General features: G+C 39.2%; 1 protein-coding gene across 3 annotated transcripts in view; it reads right to left on the reverse strand.

Annotated features, from left to right (window-relative positions):
* Window positions 1-349: 349 nt before the first annotated feature.
* Window positions 350-18561, reverse strand: part of Gfrl (Glial cell line-derived neurotrophic family receptor-like) — a 223754-nt gene continuing 205542 nt past the window's right edge. For all 3 annotated transcript variants that reach the window (XM_070658458.1, XM_070658459.1, XM_070658460.1), the window contains 2 exons: window positions 17997-18125; window positions 350-2925 (listed from right to left, as the gene is read on the reverse strand). In XM_070658458.1, the coding sequence (XP_070514559.1) occupies window positions 2707-2925; window positions 17997-18125 (348 nt within the window). In that variant the 3' untranslated portion in view covers window positions 350-2706. The remainder of the gene's footprint in view (window positions 2926-17996; window positions 18126-18561) is intronic.

Raw genomic sequence — 18561 nt, forward strand, 5'->3', positions numbered from 1 at the left:
AGACGCGATGCGAGGTGCCACGCCGTTTCGCATTGATATGCGCTGCCCTTATCGGCGCCATCGGCTAATAAAATAATCGATGACACGAATATGTGACAAGTGAAGAAACGATCGTGGAGAATAAAAGTGCGCTCACAATGGAAACATTTCGTGTCTAATGAGGAAATGTATTGCCCTTATTATAAACAAAAAGAAAAAAAAAAAAAGATTAATGTTCGAAGGGTTTGACTAATGATACATAGTTCTTGCGTAATGAGTGAAAAATTCGATTGTCGGATTTGATATCTCTAAATCTATATGTGTGGTATTAAGGCGGTATTATCTAGCAAGTTCAGAGGCCATTTTACTCTTTTTTTTTCTTTTTTTTTTTTTTTATTTAGCGAAAATTTCATTGGACGTCTTGCCTCCCTAGGACTTGAATTTTCTAAGGCACCCCGTACATTCCTACGGTGATTGGATATTTACAATTCGAATGTATATACAATTTTAAAATGAGAGAAACGAAAAAGGGAGAGGAGTAACGTGAATTCAAGGATCGTCTGTCGAGATCAGCTAGGGATACTTCGTATACGCTAGTACGACTTCGAAACTTGAAAACGAGCGGACCTCGATCGATTTTCTTGCTCGACTGCATTTCCCCAGGCTACCTCTATTACACACTTCTTTTCTGCTTACGTCACTATCAACAATCTACATTTATCTACATACTCGAGCTTCTCGCGCGACGCGACGTATAGACGCGTGTATTTTAGGTTTAGATTTCAACTTTAACAAACACCTAATGGTCCAGTACGGGAGGAGGTTTGCGTTGCTTGGCCGTTAATTATACAGTAGATTAGTGCTTAGCCATTTATACAGACTGCCTCTCGCATTACGGTCGATTTATTATACATGTGCCGTACTCTCGTTCCGAGCGATCGCGAATCGCGCCCACCGCTTTCCGCTTCCTTCATCTCTCTCGATCTCTGAGACGATCGATTATACATTTTACTTCAATTTTATTTCACGGTGAATCCCGGCGGCCAATAATAAAAAAGCGCGACTTTAAATATATATTCTTTACCTTAATTTTTCCTGAATCAATTTGCCAAGATCGCCGCTGTCGCATCAAAGCGCAAATTAATGCGTAATCGTTTGGTTTCTATTTCGGTTAACGTTGTAATATAATATTAACAATATTATAATCATAGGAAGAGTTTCAACGTTTAAAAATAAATATATGCAAATATTTTTTGCTCAACAATTTACAACAAAATCTTCCTATCTAATTTTAAACTTCGCATTAATCATCCGCATTTCTAAGTAATGATTGTAATCTTGTCTGCCAATCGAAATTGGGCATTCCAAATCATTAATTTTTTTTTTTTTAATCCTTTTTATACATTAAATATAGAATATATATATTTATATAATTTATATATATTCATTAATCTCGTCAAAACGTAAAAATTTATTACTCGTTTATTATTTTTTTTTTTTTTAATATTAGTATTAATATATCATTAATTATTCTCCGCCAATCGCTCACCATAAATCATCACGTGATCAAACGTCATTAGTACCGCGTACGATTGTTAATAGTCAACTCGCGATGCAAACTTGTGTTGAAATTGCATCGGTTGCGTGTCGATTGCAACGATTTTGTCGCAAGACACTTTTTACGGCGGCGTTATCGAGCGCGGTGTAAAATAAAAATACAATTGATGATTTCTACTTGACTTCGCGCATTTGACAAACGTGTTTTATGTCAATCTCGTTTCCGTATCAAGCTCGACCTCAAAGCGGCGTCGATTTCCCAGGGCATCATCGGTCATTCGTCTTTAATTCTTTAACTACTAAATAGCCCAACAGCACTGTTTCTTTTTTTTTTTATGGAAGGTATTATTACAGTGCTACTGCACTATTTTCAGGCATAATATAATCAGTTGTCACGTCGACATACATTAATATCTTATAGCGAAAGCTTTTCAAGCATTAGAGCATGCAATGAATATTTTATAAAGGTACACGTGAATTCGTTACTCTGTCTAATACGTGCTCTGAAAATTAAACTAGCAACTCTGAAATCGGCAGTCTTATAATTAGTGCAGCTTAAAGATGTGCTATACTCTCATCGGTGCCTCCATAACTTTTGTATTTACTGTAAGAAATAATTAATTATAAAGATATATATATATATATATATTTATATTTATATACTTATACACATTTTATTTTAAAATAAGAGCACATGATTCTTTGTTTAGAATTTTATCTTGGAAGAAAAGTAATTTTATTTTCCTAATATCAATGCATGTTCCAAGGCTGAAACCGGAATGAACGGTCCGTTTGACGATCGAAGAATTAAGGACGAGACTCGAGAACACTCTATCGAAGTGCAGTGTAACAAAAATACCATTAAATATGCGTATATATTTAATAATATCTTCAACGGCGCGGTAAGCGATTCGCGATCGGCGGAATCGTGGGAAGATCACCGTGCGGATCCGCCGATCGATCCCTGCGATTTGTCGATCCGCACGGTGATCGAGGGGAAGGTGGAGATATCTTCCCTTCGTTGATCTGTGCCTTTCAAGGCCACGAGTCCTCTCTCGTATGAGTGGATTCCGTTGTCGGAACGATTTCCACCACATGCATGCGACATGTGACGATCCTCCGTGAAGGGGACACCCGATATAGACTCCTTATGATGTCTTGATGTCCCTGTCACGAGCCGAAAAGACACGTCGAGCCGAAGAGACCGATTGCGAACAGAACGACAAGGAGAGCCGACGACGACCTGGAAATCGCCGCCTCGCTACTGTACGGCATTTTCACTTCGACCTCGGCCATCTTAAAGATCGAGAGAAGCGGATGCGTGTGCACCTCGTGGTGCTTATTGTTGATCTTGTCACTGAGATCTTGCATCATTGACGCGCACTCCTCCTGCAAATAAAGTATTTCGATTAGATAAAGTATTTAATTGATCATTAAAATTAAATTTTCAATTAGAGAGCAGATTTAATTTTAGCAAAGAGTTCACGCCTGCGTAACTATTGAATAAAACTTTTATATCCTACGTGAAAATTGTAAAAAATTTATTTAACTATATAAAAGAGTTAATTGATTGGCACTAATCAATTTTTTATTTAAGAAAAAAATTCTTTTATTCGAAGTTCGTTGAACGACGTTTAAAAAATAGTTTGTAACGACCGGAATAAATCCTTCGCGAAAGTATAATCTCCGCGAGAGCACGCGCATTTTTCGTTCTACTATCAATAGTTGTTCCACCAGAATTCGAGTTTTCCCTCGAATACGACTTAACGACGTCGAATGTAGCCTCTCCCCCGCAATCCTGTACCTCTTTCCAGACAGAATCCGGCATCGATTTCCATTTTCAACCCTGCCCCGCTGCCCGCCCTCTACGCGCGCGGTCCTTGTTCCTCGTCCCCAAAATTACCCTCGGCTCGTTGAATCTTTAATTTCCGGCGTAGAAGTCCGCGGAGGCTGAGAGCGATTTTTGGTGATATCTTTCTGGTGCGCCACGTGGCCCGACCAGATTTCTCAACGCCCGGCGTTTCATTCGCTCGTTTCGTGCCGAGCGAGGTTTTCAATGAGATTAAATTCCGCGTGGAAGCTGGAATCTTGCGCGAATAACTTCGCTGTGACGAGCGGCTGTAGCACTAGCGTGGAATGAAACTTTCGACAAGTTTCGACCATGATATCTTTGGTCGTCTCGACCAATGATATATATCTCAGAGCAGAGCATTAAACGCTTACATTGTAAAATTAAGTTTATCACACTTTACAAATTAATCTATCCGCAAACTGTGATCTCAACAGCGATATTGCGACATTAACATTAAAAAAATTCGCTTCCCTGCTTGGAAGAAATTCTCCCTACACTCACTTTACGTTTACAAATAATTTAATATAAATATGTTAAATAATATACATATATATTTGTTCTCACTTTTGCCAAGATGTGTTTCACGCGATACTCAATACGTGAAATTGAAAAGACATCTAATTGATGAAACAATATTGCGGTATACTCGCGCATTCGATAATAAACTCGCAACATGTGAGAAACCCGAGTCTACAATTAGCGCCGGCCAATACGTAAAATGAATTATCGCACTGGGCTTTTGTCCGGCCATGCTTGAATCATTACTGCTTCGCGCAGTTCCATTCAATTAGGCTAAAAACCCGGCGAGGGACATTCGGCGAGTTCCGCGTCTTCTCCTCTGCGAATACGTCCGTTTTGCAATAAAATGTAATAACTGAACTTAGATTTTAAAACAGCAGATCGTACAGGATTTAAAAAAATTAAATTAATTTACATCGATGGTCAGCTATTTGTAAAAATTCGTGCGTTAAACAAAGTACGCGAAAGTCGCTGTTACTTACTTCGCTTTTTGCTATATCATCATAATTTTGTTACGCGGAGCAGTCGACGAAGCTTCTAATTGCTATGTGTGTTTCCGTGTGCTCGGTTTTCCTACCAGAATAATCCGGCTTTGAATGCAAATGTGCGGCGTGACTTTTTTTTTTTTACCATTGGGATTATCCGACAGATTCGCAACAGTATTGTGCGCTACGGATATGTAACTCCTACTTTTTTACTCCGCGGATTGCGCTGCTTATCTCCCGTCGTGCTTCAACATCAGCCGACACGCGTTTAATTTTTCCCCGGATAATATTTTATTTAATCCGGCTTCGTCGTGAAATAATACATGTATGGTACGTAATGGTCCTCCGCGAGAGAGCCTCGTTTGTTTCTGCAGTAAAACATCAGTCCCACAGTAGAAACGTCAAATAATTCAACAGAGACTTTAATGAAATTAAATAAAACCAAATTGCTTTTAAAGTTCAAGCCGAGTATTTTGCCAGGCTTTTGTTCATTTCAGATTAACTTCAGTTAATATAATTATTAAAGAGATGTTTTACTAAGAACACATTTTTCTTTTTCTTTTTTGCTCAATAATAACTATAATTGTACATAAATTCATGTGTTTTGAGTGGCAGCATATTTAGGTGTTCTTAATATTAAATAAAACCTGTCTATTAAATACGAGAAGTAATTATATGTAAACTCACCGTCAAGAATGGTGTTTGTGGTGCTGTGACGGCGGCTGGCGTACGTGATCTTGACGTGGTGTGCGTCGAATCTCACACGAAGTGCGCGCGTAGATGTGTCGCAGAGCACCGGTCACCGAGGACTGAGGGTGTACGCACCCTACTATTACCTCCCTCGTCCTCGGCGGCCGAAAGAGAGGGAAATCACGTACGCCAGCCGCCGTCGCCGCTCGTAGCAGCAAATGCCATATCTGCCTTTCAGTGTATGTACAATTATACCTTTTACGTATTGCAATCACGTTTTTAATTATACTACTTAATGATGTCCAACCGTTCAATTGTCCTTGCAATCGTTGATTATTATTCGTTAATTTTTTTCTTTTTTTCTTTTTCAAGTAATCTCGATATATAATAATTAGACTGTTCTAATAAAATAATTAACGGTAAAATAATAAAATCAATTCCGAGTTGCAGCGATTTCGTGCCGAACATAACATTCCGCTGTTTACGTCGGTTGTTTAACGTTATGCTTTAATTAATACCGAGCCGTGCCACACGACGAAACTCACTGGCAGCTCGATGGTTGTTCTAATTTACGCTCTCTTGTATTATGCGGTACGTGCCTCTTCTACCATATTAATCCAGGGTTAGAAGTACATCCGCGTTACATTACCTTCCGCCAAAATAATTTCGCTTTACTGGTAGACAGGCGCTAATATAATTATTCGGAAATTGGCAAATGCACGAGTAAATACGCACAAGAAAAATTAATAAATTATCTGCGTAAACATCTAATTGCTGAAAGACTGTAATAAATAATGTTGGGCTTAGCCATAAATAATTGCTTAATGTAAGTGATCTTAAGCGCGGCTTAAGAAAACAAAATTATTAAATACATTACTTAACGTTGAAGAAATTTTTTTATGTATCTTGTTAATTAATTTATGTGTATATATGTATATTATAATAGTTACAAAAATGGTTATAAAAGATATATATAGTTGTAAGACAAAATTAATTAATGTAAAGCAAATCAGCCCTTTTTCTAGTAGTACAAACGAAGATTAAGTGGCGGAAATCGCGCTTATGTTAGCAGAAACCTGTTCAATGGCCCCAAAGAAATGTCGCGGGCTAAAGTGCGACGGCATTAAGCGCCGAGCATGATCGTGCTATTCTCTTCGGAAGACGATCTCAATTTGTGATCACCGGAAACTAATGGTTCTCCTTACATCGTCGTCACGGGATCGGCCATTTATCCCCGCGTGAATGAAGACAGGTGCAAGGCGAGGCATACCTGCAGGTGCAACTGCAGTTGGTGATGAGGCAAGTACCATTATCTCTTCCGTCAGGACGAATCCCTTATTAATGGTCGACTAATTGGATTTCTGGACGGAGGAGTGATTACGTCAAAACGCGGCCTCGTACATGTTGACAGGAAAGGGAGTGAGTGGTACGAGACGTACAGGGTGTCTCAGGTCTTTCTCTACCTTTACTTTTAATTAGGAAATCTTTAATTTAAAAGCAATATTTTTGAAACGAACAAGTTGTTAAATGCAACGCTTGTAAATTTTAACGTACTTGTAATTTTGAAGATACAAAGGGAAGACAAAGTCTTTTATTATTTTTATTTAGTTTGAAATAAGTTCTATTACGAACAGTGAAGTTTAAATATTACGTTAATTTATAGCGTTCAGGATCTTGTCTGATAAGAAACAATAGATATGTGTGCTATTGAAATAATATATAATTTTCGAGACACTCTGTATGCAGCTAATAGAAGACAGATTTATCCTGTAATGGCGATCTCTCCATTGGCTCTTGCATCCCGCTTGATATCCTCCCGTTCAATCGGATAAATACATCTGTGATATCAGAGAACGATTGTTACTGTCGTCGCTCGAAGACGGCTTGTAATTGGCCGCGATGATGGAACAATAGCTTCGATGTATAATAGCGTAGATACAAAGTCCATATGTGAATGACGCGATGATTACCGTTGCTAACAGAATGAGAAATGATTATGGCCGAATAGTTGCGGCAATAAATGATTAATTGTTAAGTTTTTAGAAACGACAAGGTAACTCTTGTCGTAAGAATTTTTTGATATTAACAGTGGCAATATCATGTGGCGATTGTACGATGCCGCGTTTCGTGCTATATAGTTTTTCACCGCCAAGTCGCCTTGAAAAGAAAAAAAAAAAAAAAAAGAAAAAAAAGAAAGAAAAAAAAAGAAATTACCATCGCGAGGCAGCCGTCAATAAAATTTTCGTCGTTAAAGAATCCGGGCGTACTATCGCGTGGCCACTTAATCAATAACGACGTTGAGGAGTCCGCTAGACGTTGCTCGTTAGGACGTGAGGGGAGAGAAGCGTAAGAAAGGGACTAAGAGCAGCGCGAGCAAAAGCCACCGGGGGTAAGGGTAAAGTCACCCAACGGAGGAAAAAGAGGGGAGGTAGAAAGTGCAAAAAAAAAAGAAAAAAAAAAGGAGAACTCGAAGAGAAGGAATAACGACATGCAACGCACACTGGCTTTGTAACACGTAAAGGCTTACGGAAAGCGGGCTCGTCACGCAATGCAAATGAGCATAACGCTCGCGAAAAGCGATAGCGGACCCTCCCTTCGGCAGGGCAACGTTGGGATCCTTTAACTTTAAGAATATCAAGTTTTCTCTTGGTTGCGCGCCGGCAGAGTTATGAAACAAAAGTAGTTTGCGAAGGAAAACTTTGCGCGCCAACTGTATCACTTAACATTTATAAATGTATTTAACAATTATTACTTATTAATTCTTGAATTACGCCGCTTATCACAACACGGGGATAACCCAGCCTGTGATCCGTATAATTCAACATTATCTTTCACCGTGCGCGTACATTCTCAACGATGTTAATAACTATTTCATGCAATTTCGCGTGACTGTATCTCACTTTCTAAATATGCATGGAGCACCAGATCCTTAGCCTTAGCCATGGCAATATATTCCGTTCAACTTTATTTTAGCGTTTGCCAACGGTGCCGAAAAATCCGCCGGCGCTTTCGCGTTAAGGAACTCATTCTCTTTTTCTCGCCGAGGGGATGCATCGTTAACGGGATCCTCGTTCATATTTCATCCCTGGTGTATCTCATCGAAGCGAGCGGAGTCTTCGGACTATCCGACGATCTCGCCATTTTTCTGCGTCCGTCCTCGCTCGAGGGTGCAAATCTCGACTTCAACTCACCCGACTGGTTCCCCTTTTCTTCGCGCTCCACACCCTGGCTCTTCTCCTTCTGCGTGCGAGCGACCTCGGATCGTTCAGGTAATCGCCAGATTTGGCCGATCTTAAATCTCGCACGTCGACGGTAATCGTCATCCGATTTAAAGGTCCTTCCACTCGTACAACTATATAACGGCTACGGTGTAAAAGGATTCTCTGTGGTTTCTGAAGGGCCCGACCAGTCGACAATTCTATAATTTGTCGCGATATTTCTGGCAACCTATCGCGGCGTAAATAAAATAACTTCTCTTACCCTCGATTTCTGAAGTAAAGTGTTTGCGATCAATACGAGCAATTTCATAGTGATAGAGAGTCGTCTTTTTCTTTTTCTTTTTTTTTTCTCTCTTTTTTTTCCTCGCTCAATTCCGAGTACGTGCAGTCGTGCATTATTAAGATGTACGAAAGAATTTTCACAGACACACGTCACACACGAGCATATGCTTATTTATACCTTTGAATTATTTTACTTTTAACCCACATTTTGATTTTTTTTTTTAATAAGAATATCGAAACTGTATACCGATTTTTTTTCGTGGATAATTTTTTAATAAAATTACTCTGTAATTAAATAATTGGTAACAATACAAAAATACTTAAAAACGTTAGAAGTTACAAAGTAAGTGTACGCCTAAAGTGCATTCTGAACTGATTATTATATGTTTAAGTCGTCGTCGCATTAGGAGCACTAAATAAGTTATCGCTGTTACTGCACGTGTCTGCGACTTATTAATATTGACGGTCGAATATTGGGATTACGTAGTGTAAAACTCGGGACGTAACATTCAATTATGAGCTTCGCAACGTATGTTGCACCGCGGAGCCGCGTGCATTTTGTATGAACGTGCATAATGAGCATTATCGGCTTTGTCATGTTTCACCCAAGGAAAACGTCCGCGAAAAAGAGGATTTACAATCGGAAGTGTCGCGATCGAACGATTACAAATTACTCCAACATATCTACTCGAGTTTAATTTATTTTTCATCCACGGACCACATATAAGTCACTCCCTAAAAATTTTTATATCTGTAAAATAGTTAATTGACACGATGTCAAAATATTAGGTCAAACAAAAATGTTAGAAGCGACGAATAACGTTTAAAGAAGAAGAAATTGGAGACCGAATATTTCCGTTTTATTTTCAATACGGCATGCGTGTATCGTCTATTTTAAAAGTTCGCGTTAAAAAATTCTCCGTCTCTCAATGTCAATAATACTACATTCATATCTCGTACCGGAGTGACGTATCGGCTATATTAGGGCGTAAAAAAATATTCTTAATATTCTGACGCATGTTCCATAAACACGCGAGCAATGCTCCCGAAGAGAAATAAAAGAATTGCCGTGCCGGCAAATTGCATCGCGTCCGAGGGTTGTTCCAATTTACTACCTGAAAAGGCATCCTGCATAATGAAGCCACAGCTGATATCGCTTTAATCCCAAAAAACAATCGGCACGAAAGCAGTTCGCATCGTTGTTGAGCGTGTTACGAGCGATAGGTAGGTAAGTACGTGTGAACACACCGTGGCGGTAGTTTGTACAAACTTTTAAAGTAAACGAATCGAAAAAGTATCGGGAGAAAAAAAGTCCTATCACGTGGTCTAGTTGTAAATTCGCCTAAGCGAGAAAAAGCAGTAATTATATGTTATCTTTGTACTATGTAAAAGATTCATCTATGCGCGGACATTAACTAACAGTAATAAAAGACAATATTATAAATGTATGACAATTACCGATGTAAATAATTTGGACAGCAATTTACGTCAATGTAAATTTTATAATACTTCCACGTAACATTAATAAAATAATATTAACATTTATACGGCATTACTTTAAACGAAAAGAGATTTTTTTCCGTTCGTATTCGCATACTTTTAATACTTTCAAGTGTACGTTTAATATTATTTTTCAAAAGAGTGAAACAATTGCGTGTCAAGTTCAGGGATCGGAAAATTGTGGAAAACAACCCCTGTCAATTGTAGTCCGCATGGGCTGCTTCCCTTTAAATCGGCGAAAATAGGGGTTTGCGTGTTAAAGGGCCTTTCTCGCTGTTCCGCGTGTACGTTCTTAAACTCTAAAGCCCTCGAGGCGTCAGCGCCCCGTTGGACTGTTCTAAAAATGGAGGAGAAATTTCGTACACTTCCACGAAGATCGGCTGTTCAAAACGCAAGAAGTTATCTGGCACTTAGCATTCACGAATGGATATTGAACACAAAGTGAAATAAAGCAGTTAGTCTTGTGATCCGCGCTGGGTTCCTTTCTTTATATCAAGTTGCTGCTTTGCGCTTCAAGATCACTTCGAACGTGTGGGAAACGAAAATACTTTACTCGATTTAATTATTAAACTAATTCTTACAAAAATAATGTTTATAATTATAGTTATATGCTGTGGTTTAAATCTAATGTGATAGCAATAGAGTGTTTGTACGTAAGAAATAAAAGGATGAAAAAAAGTATAGAAAGGAATGTTAAAACTAACTTGAAATGGAACCTATTTATATTCTTTGATATCCTCATTTTATATTGAAGTTTATATTAATATTCCGTCTCATTCAAGTATTAAAGTGTGATTAAAATTGACGAGTCGACTGTCAAAGGGGCCGATTTTTCTCTTTCTCGATCTCACATATGATCTTAAAACGCTCGAAGCACCGGAGAGCCACGTTAAAAATGAAAAATCGCTCTTCTCCGACTTTCGCTTTGTGCTCGCCCCTGCGGCGCCGCTGTCTCAACATCGAACTTCGGAACGGCAAAAAGCTTTTGCGTATATCAAGTTTTGTAGCTTCTGTTGGAATAAAATTAAATTGAAAATTCAGAGGAGAACCTACGAACATGCTTCCTCAGATGCCGGCTAAAATAAAAATCGTCGTTCCTCGTCTGCCAGCTATGTTAATTATTCCGCTAACTTTTTTTTTCCAGCAGTTGTAACACACAATCTGTCGAAAAGTGAAATCTCTGCGAATTACATCGGGCATAACTTTCGTTCGGGGATGCGAATTAATTTCGCGGCTGAGAGAGACCGAGAAGTACGTCTGGCGATGTTTTATCTAAGTTATAAGCCACGCGGAAACTAATGTCTGAAAGATCATCTGCGCGTGTCAGCGCGAACCGCGGGACTAATAAAAAAAAAAAAGTAGCTCTCCGCTTTATCTTGCTGTCGTAGAACAAACTGATAGACGTGGAGAAACCGCGTCGTTCGTCGAAAGCAATCGTCGCGGCGCGTGAGCGGAATACTCGCGCGTAACACGTAACAGAACCTACGTGTCTCGCCGGCCGTGACGACAAGTCGTTTCTCTCCTCGTCAAATTGGCAGCCTGGCAATACGTATACGTAAGGAGCTATTATCAGGGGTGTGTTCCTCGGCATCGTCGTCCTCCGTGATGTCGCCGCGCTAAAGCGGATAACGAAATTCAGAGGAACATTCGTACCGCGTCAAGCGCGGATGTAGGATAATCTCGCGAGTTAATGCGAATTCCGTGTGTGGCGAGTCGGGATTAACGAGAAATTGAAAGGAGAACAGGGATAAACGAGAAGTAAGAAAAACATTAAATATGAGAATATTAATTTTATAATAATCTCAAAGAATTATACGTAAAAAATTTTCGAAGAACTCGTTTGAGACCTGAAATCGGTCACGAAGTTTAGAAACGTTACGATTGCCACATACAACGTGGTTTATCGTACAGAAATCTAAAAAAGGATCTTCAATGTCAAATAGTTTGACGTTTTCATGCATTTTTCGATAAAATTTACAAGATGCCTCAAGACTTCGCCCGTCTCTCTTTGCTTTGCTCCCGCAATAACACTTGGGATCGATCGTTTTGAGACTGTTGGAACGACACAGTTGTCTTTAAATTATAAATTGAAATTTCAAATACAACTGTAGCTAATGTAATTAAAATATTTATGATTTCGTAGATGACGAGCCAAAAATTTATAGTTATGCCACTATTCGAGATACATAAATGATACTAACCTACGAATACAGATGGGACATTAAACTCTCGTCTGCATAAATTATACAATTTTGCCTTTTAATACGTCTATTGCCTTTCTGTAAAATTAGCTGCCTCAATAATTCACTCTCCTTAAATACAATGCCGATTTCATTTATTACCGCCTACGAAAATTACTTTAAGTATATCAAATTTTATTCCCTGTCATTTGCAAGAAAAAGATTATTATTATTTCAGTATAATTTTTTAATGCTGCATTAATATTAAAAATAAGCAATGTTACGATTGCACGTTCGCATCGATATCTTCAACGTACAAAGCGTCGACAATGTTAGGTTGTTAGATAGTCTCGTTTGAGAGGTTGACACATTAAGGTATCGCGACCTTATCTCAATGAAGATGATAATATTGTACAAACTGGTAGACCGCCATGTCGAGTCCCATTAACTTGGTCGATCGACAAGGACCGAAATGTAACAGTTGCCTGCATTAAACAATTCCCTGTTGTTAAAAAGTAGTTTTCCATCGAAGCCTCGTAATTCCTACGTTACGTAAAGAACTTAAAAGTGTTGCAAAAGTGAAAATAAAACAGTCTCCGTTTTAATTTTATCGTTATTGTTGCAATAAACGTCTTATAAACTCCTATAATCGAGATCAAGAAGATAATGCAGAAATGTTCTGTTTCGTTTTAGAGAACTATCGTTCTCTTATTCCATTGTCTTAAAACTCTTGTATTGTTCGATCCGTCGCGACTTGAGACATCGGACAGACGCAGGTGTTCCATATAGATAGCGAGCATTGGCACAAGGCCAATAAAGGCACCTACACCTCTTCCCTCTCCCGCATTCCCTTCATATTTCCTATCCTGCCGCGTTCAACTTCGTATCCGAGTATCGATTCCGAAGCTACAACGACTTTTCATTTAATTTCCATGCTTTACTTAAGAAGCTTTTCTTCGTCAATCTTTTCCTCCTCTTTTTCATCAATACTAAAGAAATACGAAAAATTATGTAGAATAATGCAAAAATATATTTATAATAAAAAAAAAAAAATATACGTGTACTACAGCTTTCAGTTGATGGAATTTGATAGAAAGCGATAAATTACGTTTAAGTTTAATAATAAAATAATTAAAAGTTACCTTTAATTATTAATTTGGATAAATATATAGATGTATTAATAATTATTATGCCTATATTCTTACAAAATATAATAAACGTTTAATAACGTGCATATTCAATTACTTGCTAATAGAAAGAAAAGCATGAAAATAAATTGTCTGGTTGAGTTACTTCTTGCGCGCTGCATGACACAACAGTCGCTTCGTCGCAATTTCAATTCTTCAAAGCGTTCGATTTTTCGCATGTCGTCATGCACAGCGTCGTAAAAACTTCTCCGTTCTTTTTATCGCTGTTCGTTACTGTTGCATGTTTGATAGCGACGTTATACACGAAGAACAATCTTGTCAGTCCTAGCGGAAATAAAGCGCGACAGATTTTAACGAGTTTCCATTTTTCTGCGATTTTACTCTTAGCGGTGGTGCAAAGTGTTAAAGCGATTTAACGACAGGAATCCACTCGATGTCGCGATAGTGAGGTATTGATCATTTGCAAACCCGAAATGGAACAAGGAGGGATCAGACTTTCCGATAACTCATTGAATTATTAGAAGTTAGTTACGAACGTGAAGAAAGTACATTTTCTATTCTCGAATTTCGTAATTTTCCATTTCTATAGAATCCTGAAAATGCGAAATGCATTCAAACTTTTTCATTCTAGGTAATCTAAATCATGGACTATATTACTCTCCTGTGACATTTATAAGAAATTTCTTAAAAAAAAAGTTAAAAATTAAAATAACGCATTTTTAATTTTAATAAATAATAGATAATAATAAAAATAAAAAATTTTAAGATAACGTACTTATTAAAATTAAAAAAAAATGTATTGTTAATTTTTATAATTAGTTTTTTTATATATTTTAATTTCCATGCTTACTGTTTCCTGTAATTTCTTTACACCCGCGGTTATTCAAATAAGAAGCCTATATTTTAGAGGCGTGGGAGTTTTAATTTCAGAAGTTTGAAGATACGTCGCGCAAAATTTGGATGCACGAGCAACAGCAACAGCCATATTTATAGATATCGCGGAAACACCCGGTACATACCCGTCGGCGTAAGATGGTGACATTGAATTATTGTTAACCTGGTAAATGCAGTCCGGCAGCTGTCGTCGCGCTCTTCGCTGAATGCGACAAGGCATTCCAGTAAAATATGCGAATGCATAATTGAAAAACGGCGCGGAGCGTCGAGAAACCACGGCTTTTTCACCGTTTCTCGAATTGCCGTAAGATGGGATTAAACTGCACCCGTCAGGGGTAACTTAGCGCTACACTGAATAAAGATCGTATCATCGGTGCCCTCTTTCTCAGGAGAGTAATTCGTCAGCTCCATTTAGGTACGATATAGAAGAGATTTCGAGATCTATTTTAGCCCGGGCACAGTCACCCTCGCCGGTTCATTTTAATTTCACTTTCCGGTATTATAGTTTTCTACTTTCGAGTGACGTAAAATAAGAAACGGAGTTCGCGCGATATAAATTAATTATCTTACTTTGTGTTAAATAAAAAGAAATTAATTATTTCAAAGTTGAGCATTGACGAAAAAAAAGGAGAAAAAAAATACGCGACGCCGCCTGGTTCATCTCAAAGTTATCTAAAATATCAATTTAATGGAAAACGAATACTGGATTAAAAATTTAATTTAATTGCACATAATTGCACAAAAAAAAAGTATTCGGCCATTTAAATTAAATACCATTTAAACATACCAGTCATTTGCATTTTGTAGATATAATCACGATTAATTGAAAAAGCGTAATTGGCTGCACAGAATCTAAGAGCACGCGATATCGATATCAAATTAGGTCGAATTATCGAACAAGCACGGTCGAATAATCACGGGAAAATTGTATAAAACCGACAAAAATAATAATCGCATAAACGATGAGTAGCTGGGTTTCAATTAAAGACAATCGATGCTTGTTTCTCGATGGAAGACAACTCGATTGCATTTAACTGACGTACGGCCGAATGATGCGAATAATGATTCAAGCGAGATATTCGAAGCTGTAAAGTTTTACACGAGCTTCGAATCGCATAAATCCCACTGAACAGTAGATAGAGAGCGCGGGAATGGGAATGCGAGAGGACGAAGGGGGTAGAAAGTGAAAGATGAGGGAAAGTAAGACGAATGCTGGCCCGGCAAGAGAGAAACGAGCGATTTCGAGTCGCCGGCGCAAAGACGGTACCGTACTCCTCCGCTATATTAGCAAAGTTTTATGACGTATGTAGCCGCGACGTGTAGTCACCACGGGAAAATGTAACTTTCCCTCCCTCTCGCTCTACGGTGCAGTCTGCCGTCGCTACGAGCCCCATGGGTCTAAGGACACGGCCGAGGGGGAGGAACAGGGTGAGATGACGTTGGGGACGAACCGCGCGGGCCGGCTGCCAGGGAAACTTATTCGAATCTGAAAATTTTGAGACACATCTCTCTCGTGCGAATGAACGCGGCAACTTCCTAATGGTCAGATATGTTAATTAGCGATTCCGTTTAATAGAGCACGGCCAAATCCTTAACCATTACTAAAAAGCAGAGTAACGTCGGCACATTTACGCGCGAATTAATTACGTTTGCATTACGAAGTATTTAGATTGAATTGTTTATCGTCGGTGAGTACGTGCGGTGAATTTCCTGAAAGTATCGCGGAATTAGAAAGGAGAGTGGAGGAAGACAGACCATTAATGATAACAGTCATCTTGGGTCTACTCAATTGTCTAAGCTCGTCTTTTTCTCCGCGATCGTTGTTTAGCGCGATTCTCTGCGCGATCCTCGCCGAGCGAACCTCAATCTATTTATCTATATATCTATTGCACGGTCGCCCAGTCGACCATTTCGTTCGAATCGAAACACGCTATCTCTCCCGCTGGCAATGGCAGAAACGAATTCCCGTAATCCCGTCAGACGTTCTCCGTCGAGCCGTTATTTAAAGCCCGTCCAACGGGCATTCGATGAGCGAGGAGTTATCAGCTATAAAATAACTTTTGTTGTATTTCCCGATTTCAAAGCAATTCCCTTTTTTCTTCAAAGACATTGTTTAAATTACTTAAATCGCATGCTCATGCTATTTCCGCGTCGCGAAAAAACGGCAACAATTAACAATTAAATCTCGCAACCTTCTTTTTTAAAACGGAACTTTTTCATTCAATGTATTAAGTCCATCCTTTTTTATAGTATTTCTCTCTGTCGCCAGTTTCTTTATCTTTTACACTGACAATGAGACTTATAGACGGCATTGAATAAACTCTCGGCCCTACTTTTAAATCAATATGTTGCGTAATTTTCCGTCAACGTAGCTTTGCGTCGATCGATCGTGACGTTTCTCGTCGACACCTGTATGTCACTAAATGCACGTCGTTTTTTACTCGCGGCACGCATTTTACACAGCCATACAGGTTTCCCGGGGCGATTTCCAATCTGTGATCAAGCGCCGGTCCATTTGCAACTTGATGGAGGTATTCTGGACTCGAATTGGCGTGTTGTTTCGTTGGCCGATCTATCCCCTTTTCCGTGCGAATTTTTCGACGTCGAGAATTCGTTATTATAAAAATCCTTCCCCGCCGTTCGATATTCGCGAGATACGTTCGCTGAAGTGAAAACTTTATTATTGCTTTTCGATGTAATGCTCTCAGTATGTCGGTTAAGTATAATTATTTAAAGGAAACTTTTTGCGATTTTTTTTTTTTAATACAAAATTTACAATTGCGCGTGCGAAAATTATTTAAATTAAAAATAAATTGTCCAAAAATTTATTAACAAAGAAAATGATATTTAGGCGCGTCGATTAACTTTTATAGATACTATTAACAAAAATTTATGTGGAAGTTTTCATTAATAGTGTCGCGTAATGTCGTATTGAGTATACTTTTCATCACGACATCGCGCAAGTTGTTCATAAATAAATTGATCGCCAAGTTTTAATCGCCCTATATGCATTTTAACCGTTATGTCTTCCGGACACGCGTAAGACTGCGTTCTAGCGTGCAATAACCCGGAAGTCGATTGGCGATCTACGCCGAGATCTATCGCGGCGCCAGGAGTTGAAATTCGGCAAGGAGCGAACGGATTGATCGCGATAATTCCGCCCGAGCGACGCTGAAATTTGCTGAGAAATTAAAACTTTTGCGAGGACCCGTTATCGCTCACTCGCACCGACTTCCTGCTGAGTGATATACGCACGCGCGTGTATCGAATCGCCGTTGTTCACGCGATCGGCTTTCCTTGCTGTTTTTAAGACCCTAAAGTATAAACTTTGCAAGCACAATCCTACACGTAATCCAAACGCGATAAAGATTTAAAGGTTTACTCGGCATTCATTATATTTCATAAATTGCATAGGAAAAGCAATAAAATAAAAAATTTGAAAGAGAGAGAGAGAGAGAGAGAGAAAGAGAAAGATTATATCACGCTGGCAAGACATTAAAACAATAATGACTAAAAGCTCAAAGCTTTTAAATGAGCAATAAGTAAAATAAAGAAACCACTTATTCCGAGAGTGCGTGTTTCTTTATCTTTGACGTTTCGCGAAAGTTTCCGGTAACGTTATCTAGCTGCCGCGTCTAAACTTTCAATTTTCTCCAAGCGGTACGAATAGGTCCATTTCGAAATTCGCTTACCTTGATGCGCAGCAGGTGCTGCAGACTTTGAGCCTGGCTGCTATTTAAGGGTGGATTGTCGGTCCCGAGTCGTGCCACTGCAATCACGTTTTCTCGGGTCGCGTTGTACAAGAAGAGCGTGCATACTGTCTGTAAATGGAAGATCCGGGTAAGTTGGGCGAGTTGACCCGGGTTGGTCGGTACCAGATACGCTCTGGGATGCGTTATCCGTCGCCTGCGACCGTGGCAGCTTTATTAAATTCCGCGCGGCCCGATTTAGTTTTTAATCGACGCGCAGTTTGACGAGCCATTACATTTCTCATTGACATTTCTCATTATCGGGATTTCGCGCGCCGATCGGAGATGCTGCGCATTAATTGCATTCTGGGAATTTTCACGCGGAACACGCCTCCCTTCCGCCCGTCTCCTTCGCCGCCGAAGCGAGTTACACCCGGGATGTAATAAACCCCGGAATAATCGACTGATTTTAAATTCTTTTCCGGGTTATCGAGCCCGCGAGGGGGCGAATTTCGTACCAAAACAATCTCGAGATTACGAAATGTCTGTCGCGCTGCGTGCACCGTCG

This window comes from Cardiocondyla obscurior, linkage group LG06 (assembly GCF_019399895.1).
Source record: "Cardiocondyla obscurior isolate alpha-2009 linkage group LG06, Cobs3.1, whole genome shotgun sequence".
NCBI classification, from domain to species: domain Eukaryota; kingdom Metazoa; phylum Arthropoda; class Insecta; order Hymenoptera; family Formicidae; genus Cardiocondyla; species Cardiocondyla obscurior.